The 13,154-nt window shown below is 35.5% G+C and overlaps 1 protein-coding gene and 1 long non-coding RNA gene across 3 annotated transcripts in view; one reads left to right on the forward strand and one right to left on the reverse strand.

Moving 5' to 3' along the window:
- LOC131906644 (uncharacterized) overlaps positions 1 to 5,846 on the forward strand; it is a 44,761-nt gene extending 38,915 nt beyond the window's left edge. Inside the window, exon 3 of the long non-coding RNA XR_009378171.1 lies at positions 5,399 to 5,846. This is a non-coding gene — a long non-coding RNA (uncharacterized LOC131906644). The remainder of the gene's footprint in view (positions 1 to 5,398) is intronic.
- Krit1 (KRIT1 ankyrin repeat containing) overlaps positions 1 to 13,154 on the reverse strand; it is a 43,929-nt gene that overhangs the window by 29,287 nt on the left and 1,488 nt on the right. The window contains exons 2-8 of one of the 2 annotated variants that reach the window (XM_059257325.1): positions 11,413 to 11,516; positions 10,193 to 10,352; positions 7,786 to 7,878; positions 6,005 to 6,134; positions 5,216 to 5,459; positions 4,924 to 5,039; positions 4,397 to 4,540 (exon numbers count right to left, since the gene is read on the reverse strand). In XM_059257325.1, the coding sequence (XP_059113308.1) occupies positions 4,397 to 4,540; positions 4,924 to 5,039; positions 5,216 to 5,459; positions 6,005 to 6,134; positions 7,786 to 7,878; positions 10,193 to 10,352; positions 11,413 to 11,514 (989 nt within the window). In that variant the 5' untranslated portion in view covers positions 11,515 to 11,516. Of the gene's footprint in view, positions 1 to 4,396; positions 4,541 to 4,923; positions 5,040 to 5,215; positions 5,460 to 6,004; positions 6,135 to 7,785; positions 7,879 to 10,192; positions 10,353 to 11,412; positions 11,563 to 13,154 lie in introns of both variants that reach the window. The other variant, XM_059257326.1, reaches the window with a different exon arrangement.

The following is a 13,154-nucleotide window of genomic DNA, read 5'->3' on the forward strand; positions in this document are numbered from 1 at the left end:
AAGATCAAAATAGTATACTCTTTAAAAATTATTGGAAAAGAGAAAAGATACAACTCTAGTCCAAGGCAATTTTACTAAGTATTTTGAAAAGAAACAACTTGAATTGGATTTTAAATAGGACATAACTTAAAGGTGAAAAAAAGCAGAGTATTTTAGGTTTGGGAACAAGGAGTAAGCAGGTCAAGTTCTCGAGTCCAAAGGAGAGTCAAAGCAGTGCCAGATAGACTGAGTCCAGACCAGAGACATGCCTAAGGCTGGTCTGAAGAAAGGCAGACAGGAACCTGCTGTTGGGAAATAAGGGGTAGTAGGGAAGAAGGGAAGGGAATGTGGTTTTTGCTGAAGTACACTGGGGGATACAGCATATTAAACGTGGTCTGATTCGCCTTCAACTTTTGCTTTCTCCTCCTTCACAGCCCCTATCACACTCGGAGAGTTTATCACACTCGGAACTGGCCACTTGTATCCTAGCCTTTCCTCACTCACATCACTTCACACTGTGTTTTTTACTATTTTTAATGTTCTTTCCTTTCCCCCATTTTGTTCAGGTTAAACTCTATTATTATTATTCTGAAGTAAATACACTGTACCTTCCTAATACAGTTTTGCATTTTATTTTTGTTTCTCTTAAGAATTTATCTCATTTTGCACATTTTCATCTTCCTTTATGTGCTTCCCTTCTCTGTCAGTTGGGGAGTCCCTTAGGATGGTGTTAGTGAAATTTTTAAAGTGCTTTAAGCTCCTAAGAGAAGGGATTAAACTGTTTAGTAGCAACTAAAAGTGCATTAACAGTACTGAGGAAGGAGGCAAGGCCTGAGAATACGTGAAACCATCTAACTGAGCATAACTGTTGATAAGTCTGGAAGAATATATAATCCTTGACAAAGAACTTAGAGAAAGATACTGATCCTACAACACTGAGCTCAATTTAGAAAATACCCTTTCAGGAAAAGACGAGAGAGTGTGAGAGGGAGAACAGTTCAAACAGTAACAAAAATAACTGATACAAACATGAGTTTTGTATGCCATTTACATTTTTCTTATTCAGTGATTTAATACAGTTTCCACAACAAATTATGAGTTAGGTAGAGGTAATTGTATCAGACTAGAAAAGTGACATTTGAATCAGTTATGTAATTTATCCACAATCTCTTGACTACGAGCCAGTGAGAATCTGGCTTTCTGAATTCGATGGGACAGACTACAGAACAGAGGCCAACAACAACAACGTAATAGTCAATAGTAATAACGATAAGGTAGCCCCTTCAACTCCAATTTGCTGAGAACAAAGGAATAGGATGGAGTCTTCTAGAAGTTCCTGACATGTTTTGAAACAGACTGAAGGAAGAACTGGAAGGGGAAGGAGAAATGAGATGACATCTGTTAGCTAGATAGACTAGAGATCTGTGATTCTATAAAACAATGCCTTTATATTTTATTTTAGAAAATATGGTATTTTTTCACAAAACCATGTTGTTTTATACATACTTATGTTTTTTTTTGTTTTTTTTTTGGTATCAATAAAAACATTTTCACTTTTCTTTCTTTTTTTTTTGGTTTTTAGAGACAGGGTTTCTCTATGTAGCTTTGCGCCTTTCCTGGAACTCACTTGGTAGCCCAGGCTGGCCTCGAAGTCACAGAGATTCACCTGGCTCTGCCTCCCAAGTGCTGGGATTAAAGGTCATTTTTATTTCTAATGTATTAAATATTACTATAATTCCACATAACCAAAGGTTCTTTGGGATCCTATAACTTCCAAAGAAAAAAGTGGTTCTCAAACCAAAAAAATTTAAGAATAATTGATCTTAGCAAAATTTTAAGGATGAGATCCAAAGGGGTAATCATACAGTTTAATCTTATAAAGATAGGATCAGGAATGGTGGTGTCTGTCTGTAATCCCAGCACTTAGCAGGCAGAGGCAGTAGGATTAAGAGTTCAAGGCCAATCTAGGTTAAAAAAAAAAAAAAAGACAGGACCAAACCTGAAATAGTCTATGTCCCTTCATAATCCTGTCATCAGTCAATGACTAAGAATACATTTCCAAAATAAAGTAAGCTTTTTATTAGTTTTTATTCTTTTTCTTTTGAGACAGGATCTCAGTCTAGAGCCCTGGCTGGTATATAGACAAGGCTGGGCTCAGACTTACAGTGATCCTCCTGCCTCTGCTTCCCAATTGCTTGGGTTACAAGTATGTACCAACCAGCCTGAACTATAATCATTCTTTCTTCAGATTCACAGTAATCCAATAATGATCATTATTTTCAATTGACAGAAAATTTTATCAAAGGAGAAAATTTTTATTCTGTATTCTACTACTAATAAATTATAACTAAGAATACTAAAAATTAGTAAGTTTTAGAATCAGACATCGTGATTTGTGCATTTTAACAATTCTTTTTCCTCTTTCTCTTTCCTCCCTCACCCTTTCCCTTCTTTTTTAACATATTAAGCATATGTCTTGCCACTGAGCTATCCTTCTACCTCAGTCATATTTACTAATCAAAGCCAACATTTACTCAACACTTACTATGTATTCTCAATTGCTTTATTTGCATTTTCTATTTTATCTTAGGGAAAATACCATTTTAAACTCCACCTTGTAAGTACATAAGCAGGCTATTAGGATGTTAAACAACTAAATAAGGACCATACTTAGGACCTAACCATTGTTACTGAAACCTCGGAATATCCCCAAACACATTAAATGTCACACTATACTTTTGCTTTTATGAAGTAGGCACTACAAAGTTTCCCTTTTCCTTTACTAGAGAATAAAATAACCTCTGCTGCAAAATGGAAAGCACACTCAAATCTGTAAGTCTGGGATTCCTAAATTAACGTTCACTGATGCTATCATTCCCAATTCTTCAGTGAATTTTGAGGATTGAAGTGTAATCTACATCTTCTTTTTAGCTCTAAGTATTGTTTCTACTACCAGTATTTATTAGTTACATGAGGGAAAATCTATGAGATCAGCTAAAGATTATTTAGGGTAGCTTCCTAAATATAAATATAAAAGCTTGTTGGTTTTTCCTCTGCTACTAGGGATTAAACCTCGGACCTCGCCGGGCGGTGGTGGCGCACGCCTTTAATCCCAGCACTCGGGAGGCAGAGCCAGGCGGATCTCTGTGAGTTCGAGGCCAGCCTGGGCTACCAAGTGAGTCCCAGGAAAGGCGCAAAGCTACACAGAGAAACCCTGTCTCGAAAAACCAAAAAAAAAAAACCAAAAAAAAAAAAAAAAACCTCGGACCTCATGTACATTAATTGAGTGTTCTACCACTGAACTATATTCCCTATCAAGAGCATATTTATAGATAAAACAGAAAAATTTTTAGAGACATAGAAAAAGCATATATACTAAATATAACCATCGAACAGCTAGATACAAATATTAGAATCAGAGAAATAAAAAATTTGAATTGAAAAGAACTCTAGAACAGTCTAATTACTTACTATTTGTTATTTTTTGTAGTGCTGACGATTGAACCCAGGACTTTGTACATACTATGCAAGTCTAGCACCAAGCTATTCTCAACCCTACTTACTATAATTTACTTCTAGATAAGTAAACTGAAATGCAGAGGTGAAGTTCCTTGTTCAGTGGGACACAACTAAGATACTGTGGACATTTAATAGGAAGTAAAAAATGTAGTGTTATTTACAAAAGTTAGATCACTTAAAATAATACATTAAAAGCAATCTCATAAAAAATGGAATGACTATGTCTTTTTGAGACAATAATCTATAACAATTTATTACTGCTATGAAATAAGAACTCAGTTCAGCTAAGCAGCATTATTATGGGATAAGAGTAACAGTGCCAAGAGGTATATTGGGCAGCAAACACAAAGAACCACCCCAATTCTGTTCCAGCCCTTCCATCTGATAAAACACAAGGTAGAGGTTCTCAGAATCTCTGAAGAAGGATTTGGTAGGCTTCTTGATACCTTAGATTCTGAAAGACCTAAATGGATCATTTTCTTTTCTTTTTTACTTTCTTTTTATTTATTCAATGTGTCTTTAACATCATGCATCTAATGGGTAACTTCCTAACATGATATAAGGTCAAATCTCCTGTACATAACAAATGTCAATTTTACACTAAGAATAAACCAATGGAATACAAAACAATAGTATCATGAAGGGCAATATCACAGTTTGCACTGACATTGGCCATCTTACTGTATGGCTTGCTATGGCTAAGACTGCCAGTGCTTTACTTGTGGCAGATTTGGCAATTACGAACAGTAGCATATACACAGTAATCCAAGGATCAGAACAGAATGCCCCGAAGACAAACATGATACAGATGCTGTCTGGAATGAGAACATTTTTCTGATAAGAAACAATAATATTATAATTATGAATTCAATTTTCCTAAAAAGAATAATCTATTTACCAGCATGCATAATGAATGGGTGCCCAGTGGTCATTATCTAGTTGGTTGACTGAAAATCCCTTATTGAGAAGATGGCTTAGTAATTCTGAATCTCCTTCACAGGCATTTCGATGCAAAGGAAAGTCATCAACCCACTGTCGTTCTCTAATCAGAAAAAAGACACGAAGAAAGTGTAAACACTGTGGAAACTCACATTATTTCAAAACAGATGTGCTCCATCCAGGAAAACTACCTCTCACTGCGCAGCTGTAGACCAGTGACCACACTGCTCACTCACTACCTCTCACTGCGCAGCTGTAGGCCAGTGGCCACACTGCTCACTCACTGCCTATCACCGCGCAGCTGTAGGCCAGTGACCACACTGCTCACTCACTGTCTATCACTGTGCAGCTGTAGGCCAGTGACCACACTGCTCACTCACTACCTCTCACTGCGCAGCTGTAGGCCAGTGGCCACACTGCTCACTCACTGCCTAGACACATTCTAACAGCAAGTTAGGAAAGCCAATAGAGTAAACCCAACAATACTTGTCTTCCAGGACACTGCTCATGCTTCGCTGCCATTTGTCCTGTTTGGGAATTTGGATTTTTGAGTAGTCTGGAGCTCCTAGACCAAAGTATGGATTTATTACCACTTTATCTACCTAGAAAAGAAAAAAAAATAAAATTAAAAACTCCTTAAAAGTCTCAAATACTTGATTTTCATATATATAAAGCACTGACGTTATTTTAATATTTCCAATGACAGGTAATGCATCTTTGTTAGAAAAAATTATATTTGAAATGTCTGTTGAAACCAGAGTCAAAATTCAATGCTTACCCGATTTGTATACTGAAGATCTGATCCAAACAAGGGGTTGTAAATGCAAGTGTCTGCTTTCTCTAGGGCTAACATTTTACTCTTTATTTCTAGTGCACTATAGCCCATATGTAGTGAGTTTTCTGTCTGACCTGATTCAGCAGCATACGCAGGGTTTATAACATTTGTCTTTATCCGTTCAAGGGCAGAAGGTCGGAATAAAGCTGGAATAAAGTGAGATTGTGCATGACGTTCATCTAGCCACCTGGCAGAGAGGAAAGAGACAGAAGTGTGTGTTCAAAAGTGAAGGTGAAAAAGGCAGACTACTCTACAACTCTGACACGTGACACGTTCTAATATTATGTACAGCTTTAAAATAGTTTTAGTGTTAAGTACTTACAAACTATGTCAGTAGATATATTCTAATTATTCTAAAGTCTATGCCATTATAATCATAAAACACCTTTAAAAAGTACGAAGTACTTCTACATTGGGCTTCCTGAGATGTGATAGTACACAAAAGAAGACAGATTATGACTTGCTCACTGACAAGAGTAACTACTATGCCTATTTTTACAAGAGAAGAACCTTGATCCTGAAAGCTGGGAAGTGCTTCTTCTTTTGGGAAAATAAAACTAACATCCTCTAAGTAGGCAAGGCAGTCTTAGTTGGGGGATTTTTCATCCTTGTAACTTAAAACCTGACCATTTTTTAATACAATAGGTTATTTTTCATTAATATTTCCCAGAAGTGTACGTCAGACTAATTTCAATTATGATTGATTTAGAATACTCTTAATGTGTTTCTTACTTATCCAAGGCTATTAACATCCTTGCTGTAAGTGTTGCAAAGTGAGTACTGGATTCACTACAAACTCTCATAATATCCTGTAAGCAGTAAAAAATGGGGCATCCTGGAGTGTATGAATATTTAGTATTATCTGAAAAAGAAAAAGAAATTATTCCATTACATAAAGTTTACAAATACATTTTCTTAATACAGAGCGTGTTCTCAAAATTTGTGAACTTAACAGAAATTGTTCTCTATTTGGAATTACAAGGCCTGGATTCAAGTGACAGCCAGCTCTGTGACTTGTCCACTTTGATGAAAACAGCATTTACTATCTTAAATTTTATTTAGTGTGTTTGTGTGTAGATCGGGGAACAACTTTTGGGAGTTGGTTCTTGTCTTCCACCTTGTTGATACAATGTGTGTCTTGTTTTCTGCTATGTGTAGCAGATTCCAGGATAGCTGGCCCATGAGTTTTGATTCATGCCTTCTACTGTCTCCACCTCCCACACTCACAATTGGAATGCTGGGATTCCAGAGGCTTTTGGCTGTTTCATGTGGGTTCCTGGGATTGAACTCGGGTCATCAGGATTACATGGCAAGCACTTTTAATCACTAAGCCAGCCTTCTGGTCCCAGCATTTATAATCTTTATAATCTCTTCCTCAACGATGTTGTACACTCTATTAAGATTTCCAACAACATTTAAAATACTAGATTTTTTTAAAACTTGAGAACACTTAGAAGAATGAATCTTGTGTGCTAGAGCTGGCCAACACTCTATGGTTTGTAAAGTAATTTCATATCAAATACCTCAATGAATTTTCTCTATACTATGAATCAAGTGCGAGCATGGAAGAATGCTGTCTCTATTTACATAAAGTTAAATTTTAAATCTTAAAGATTCACCTAAAGTCTCAAAATGAATTAGCTATAGGATCTGAACTGAAACTCAAAATTGCTTTCTATTAGTCCAAGATGTCAAAAGCTCAATTAAATTTTTATATTAGATTTATGTTCTGTAAATGTTACCAACAATATTACTGGACAGTATTTTAGAACTACAACTGACATTTTCTTGGCCTCATTATAAGTTACATGTATATTTAGCCTATTAATAGCATATCCTTTGAAAAATTGCTTTATAACCAGAATACTTTTGTTTTGTTTTTGTTTTTTAGAGACAGAGTTTCTCTGTGTATCCCTGGCTATCCTGAAACTCACTTTTTAGACCAGGCTGGTCTTGAACTCAGAGATCCACCTGCCTCTGCCTCCCGAGTGCTGGGATTAAAGGTGTGTACTACCACTGCCCAGCCAGAATACTTTTTTAATTTTAATTTTATTTCATGTCTATGAGTTTTGTCTGCAAGTATGTCTTTCCACCACATGTATGCCTGGTGCCTTCAGGGGCCAGAAGACAGTGCTGGATCTCCTGGAATTGGAGTTACAGATTACTGTGAGCCACTGTTTCAATGACAGGACTTGAACGGGGTCCTCTGAAAGGATAGTTAGTGTTCTTAACTGCTGAACCATCTCTCTAGCTCCTTAACCTGAATACTTTTAATTATAATTACTCCTTCTCTCTTCACATCTCCGTCTTCAAAATGGAAATGAAAACCAGTATGAATTAGCCAAGAAGCCTATACATTCCCTTAAAATTAAAATATTTATGACAACTTTTTTCTCCTGTTAACTTAAAAACATGTATAATAATATTACAGTAGTAACTATAAATGTGCATTCCTAAGACTTCAGTAGATTTCCAATTGACATTCAAACTACCTAAAAATCTAACTAGATCACCTTTGACAACCGACGGAACGATGAACAGTGCCGCTTCTCTGCCTGCTTTCTCTCCATCGAGAGGAAATTTCTTCATCAGTACCACACGTTTTCCTCATTAAAAAAAAAGGGTAAAGATGAAGTGAGAGGATGTTTTCTTGCTTCTTTGCTTTGTTGAGATAGAGTCCCTCATTATAGCCCAGGCTAACCTTTAACTTTAACTCATGATCCTGTTACCTCGGCCTCCCAAGTGTCAAGATTACAGGTGCAAAGCATCATACCTGGCTGAAGATAATAGATATATAAATCTTACAAATTGCCCTCAAGATTAGAAAACAAGTTTTTAGGGGTTAGAGATACCCCTCATTGGTATAACACATGTCCAACAGGAGCAAGGGTCTGAGTTTGATCTCTTGCAGCACAAAAATAAATAAAATTTAAATATCAATATTAACATTAATTTTATATTAAATATTATATATATTAGAGATATATTTTGTATATGAAAATGTTAGTAATAAATTAATACTAATAAAATTTTTACAACATACACAAAAAGACTAAAGAAAATAAAGATTTTAGAAAAGGAACTCAAACATACAAAAAGGCAGTTTATTATATATTATATTATATTATATTATATTATATTATATTATATTATATTATATTATATTATATGCACTAAGAAAAACTGGTAATTCTGGCAGCTGGGGAAAAGACTCAGTGGGTAAAGTATTTGCTGCACAAGTGTGAGAATTCTCAGAACTCATGTAAATCTGGGCACATTACTGTGTGCCTGTATTCTACGGCCTACAGCAAGATGGGAGATGTAGATGGGAGAATTCTCAGAAGTTTGAAGGCCAGCTAGCCTGGTGAATGCAGCTGTAGCAATCAAGAAATCCCTTATCAACCAAGGTGGAAAGCAAGGACAGAGACACCCAAGGTTGCCCTAGCATCTCTACACATGAGCTATGGTACAAGCATGACCCATATTCACACACACAAATGAGCATACAGGCATGCACGCATACACAACATACAAAGTTTTTAATTAAAAAAAATATAAATGTTGGTAAATTTTGACACTACAGGATCAATATATAGACAATCAACTAACAGATTCAGGGCCATATTTTAATGCACTAGAAACTTCCTATGAGCTGGAAAACAGACAGTAGTGGATGCTGGAAATGAAATCTGTGTCCTCTGTAAGTGCAGCCAAGGGCTCTTAACCACTCAGCCATCTATCTATCCAGCCCCTGAACACTTTCCTTTTTAAATCATAACATATATGCAATTTATAAATGTTGTTGTGACTCCTCTCTGTGTCCTTAGAGGCTAAAAAATAGGTTACTACTTTTCAATAATTTGCACAGGCTATACATTATCTAATATTTTAAATGGGCTCCAATCTTTCAGGGTTAATACTTTTTTTTTCCTTTCTTTTTATTTATTTATTTTTGTTTTGTTTTGTTTTTGTGGGTTTTTTTGAGACAGGGTTTTCTCTGTGTAGCTCTGGCTGTCCTGGAACTCCCTATGTAGACCAGGCTGGTCTTGAGAAATCCATCTGCCTCTGCCTCCAGAGTGCTGGGATCAAAGGCACATGCCACCACTGCCTGGCCAAGGTTAACACTTTTATAACTCTTTTTCAGTTTGGTTTTTTGAAAAGGTTCTTCTTCCTATGACCCAAACGAGAAGAAAACTGTATTATCTTGGTAACTTAAAGATTTTGTGGGGGTGCTAATTAATCCATGAATATTATGTTTTACTTAGCCATAGAGAGAGGCTTATGTCTGGTAGAGATAAAAATAATAGTTCAAAGAGAATTATCTAGAAAAGCATACTGCAGTCTCCCCATAAATAAATCACTAACTCTGTAATTCCTTACATGGTGTGGGCTGGACAGAAGTTAGTTATCTTTGAGAAGAAGAGGACCAGTGCAGGGTGGAGCGGGACTAAACTGCAACAGTGAAAATGATAAAGTACATAATTACATTGGAAAATTCTATAATTAAATCTATTTTGTACAATTAATACTTGCTAATAAAAATTAATAAAATTATACTGAAGATACTTCTTCAAGGCTCTGGACTACAGTTTAACAACTTCCTGAGGTTTACCCAATTTTTCAAATGGAAAAGAATATAGAAAGAAATTGATTTTAAAATATTTAAAGAAAATATTTTTCTGGGCCAGGCACAAACAGCACAAGTCTTTAATTCTAGCACTCAGGCAGAAGCAGACAGATCTCTGCAAGTTCAAGGCCAGCCTGGTCTATACATTGTGTTCCAGGCCAGCTAAGGTTATATAGTGAACAAAATAAACAAAACAAGTCTTCCCTCCAAACCCCCCCCCCCCCCCCCACACATTTTTCTTTTTAACTATTGAAAACAAACAGTTAGCTGTAGGGAGAGAGAAAGTTTCCTACCTCTGATCCCCTGGTTTGCAGGAGAAATTGGTTTGGTAGTTTCTACTACATAATCCAATATGCCTTGTGCTATTTCACTGTTGCCTTGAAGTTTAGTTTCCAGCAAAACTTTCTTTCTCTTTTTTTTCTGTCCTTCAATGGGAACTTCATGCAATAAAATCTTAGATGAGGAAAAATGGCATTAATACCAAGTTTAAAATGCACTTGCCCTAGAATACTATTTTAATCTGACAGCCTTTCTCAACCCTAGGTGCATATTACAGTATAACCTATGACGCTTTAAAATAGTACCAATGCTAGTCTTCTCTCTGGACCTATTAAATCAGAACACATAACGACTGGGCTCCTAGTACAAGTAGTTTCCCAAGTCAATCTATAGTGCAACTGAGATTGGGAAATGGCTTCAGATTACCTTACAAAAGCAATTTAAGGCCAATGTTAGAGAAATTAGTCTTATTTCTCTTATACAGAAAAAAAAGCAATTCAGTTTTATTTATATAAGTAATATATAAACACACATACAGATATAAATAATAATCTGAAAATAACCAATATCAATCTTTATATTAATAGTGTGAACAAATTTATTTATTATGTTTTTAATTTTTGAGTTATTCCATAAATTATACAAAGACCTAGGTAAATAAACTTAAGAAAATCATGAGTTGGGCGTGGTGGCTCATGCCTTTCATTTCATCACTAGGGAAACAGAGGCAGACAGATCTCCGAGTTTGAGGCCAGCCTGGTCTACAGAGTGAGTTCCAGGACAGCCAGGGCTACAAAGAGAAACCCTGTCTCTAAAAAACAAACAACAAAAAAAATCGTGACTTTGCCTTTTGTTCTCTCTTTCTTTCGTTTGTAAGGCAGGGTCTCCTGCAGCCCAGGCTGGCCTCAAGCTCCCTGTGTAGTCGACGTCCACGCTGCTTGGTTTTATGCAGTGCTAGGAATCAAACTCAGACCTTTAAGCTGCATGCTGGCCAACCACTCTGTCAACTGATCTACATCTCAGTCCCTCAAATAACTTTTTATCTAATAATTTACACATGTAAATGAATGACAAGTTATTGAAAGGTATGCAACAGAAAAAAACAACTGGGTAGAGATCTAGACTAACCAGCTCATGAATAATAACTGCAGCATATGCTCAGAATGCTCTATATGTAAATGGTACACAGAATGACAGTCAACGATAGGAAACAAATGTTATTAGATTTTCTCACTTCATAGGACTTAGCTCTATATTCCCGCGAGTTGAGACTGGCAGTATTCTTTGGGCGGATAACTGCAACATATGCATCTTCTATGCTTTCTGGATTTCCCATTGCTTTATAAAACAAACAAAAAGTTCCTTGGAAGAGTAAATGACACAACTGGTGGCAAGGTAAAAAAAAATACACATACATTTTTATATACACAATATATACACATTACACCCAGTCCAACAACTTTTTAAAATGCTTTTTAAATATTTAAATATTTTTTAAATATCCACTTTGAAAAACAATTATAAAATGTTAATTTTTATATCTTACAATATATAATACCTAAAGGAAAGCCAGAATTGACTTTAACTTTATCTTCATCAAGAATCAAGAATCTGTCTGTGGGACTTAAAAAGGTGGTATCATTATAAAGTATCTTATAAAGTAAATAATGTCTCGAAATAGTGGTTCAGAATAATGGACTCTTATTTTCCATGAAGTATACAAATATATGTTAAGTCTGGAAGCTGGAAGTAGCTGGCTGCTTTCTTTATACCTACTGATCCTCCGTAACTTTCAGCAAGAACACTGATTTAGACACCTGGATGACTTTACCTAGGGTTTATAACTGCCTTTGGAGATGCCCACCTGAACCATTTGGTCAGTTGACAAAAGAAATCTTTTCCACTTCTGTTATCAATTCCCTAGATAATCTAAAGTTCTTCTTTTAAATACAGTCACTGTGTCGATGTATGTAATCCTCCCTATTCCCCAAAAACTATTTTTTAGGTCTCCGCTGAGCAGTTTTGGAAAAAGTAATTGAATTCCAGCTATAGACTTGATTGCTGAGTGTTCTCTCTCATCAGTGCTATTAGGTAATAACACTTCACAACTACACTGAAAAGCTTCTCTTGGACAGAATATAACTTTAGCCTTTTGCCTTTTAAAGGTTCCACTCAGTGATATGCCAGTCAATTTCTAAAAGAACATCAACCAAAGAGTTTCCTTTCGAGTCACAGTGACATGAACTTTCTTCAATTTTTAAAAAGGCCCATTAGGCATTAAAATGGTCTTTTCATATTTAATGAGTCCGTTTCTGCTTCAACTCTCAGGAGAGAAAAAAAAAGCATTTTCAAGAAAGGGTTGAAAATGTTACTTAAGAGGATACACATTTATTCTGTTCTCTCAGATGCAACTGATGTCACTTTGATACCCTAACTCATTTTCCTAAAATTAAAAAATGTCTTATTTTTGAAAATTTTATGAAAATGAAATTCTTTCAAAATACAGTAATTTCTGACATTTTAAATAAAATTTAGTATAAAAGCTTAACAAGTATTACTTCCCAAATATTTGTCTTAATTAAACTTTTTGAATTACAAAAGTTTTCATTGATTTGGAAGCAAAGAAACTAAGGTATTCCGATGAAGAAGTTAGAGTGAAACATTGGCATGAAGACATTTCATTTTGTTTAAAGTTTTGAGGACAGATTCATTCCCATTCTATATAGTTCACGGAATTTTTTTCAGTTCAAATATTTTAATAAGATCATTCTGAAAACCCACCACATGCAAAAGAGGTGCTTAGCGAATGCAAAAAAGAGACTTTTCTCAAAAATTTCTGTTTAGCGAGTATTTTCATCTTAGATTAATGACTAAAACATAATAAACTATAAAGAATAAGATATAAGGATGCCTTAAAGACTGCAAACTTCTTTAAGAGGCACTGTGTTGTAGTGACACTTTACACAATTCACGGCA

The sequence above is a fragment of the Peromyscus eremicus genome, chromosome 3, assembly GCF_949786415.1.
Source record: "Peromyscus eremicus chromosome 3, PerEre_H2_v1, whole genome shotgun sequence".
NCBI classification, from domain to species: Eukaryota; Metazoa; Chordata; class Mammalia; order Rodentia; family Cricetidae; genus Peromyscus; species Peromyscus eremicus.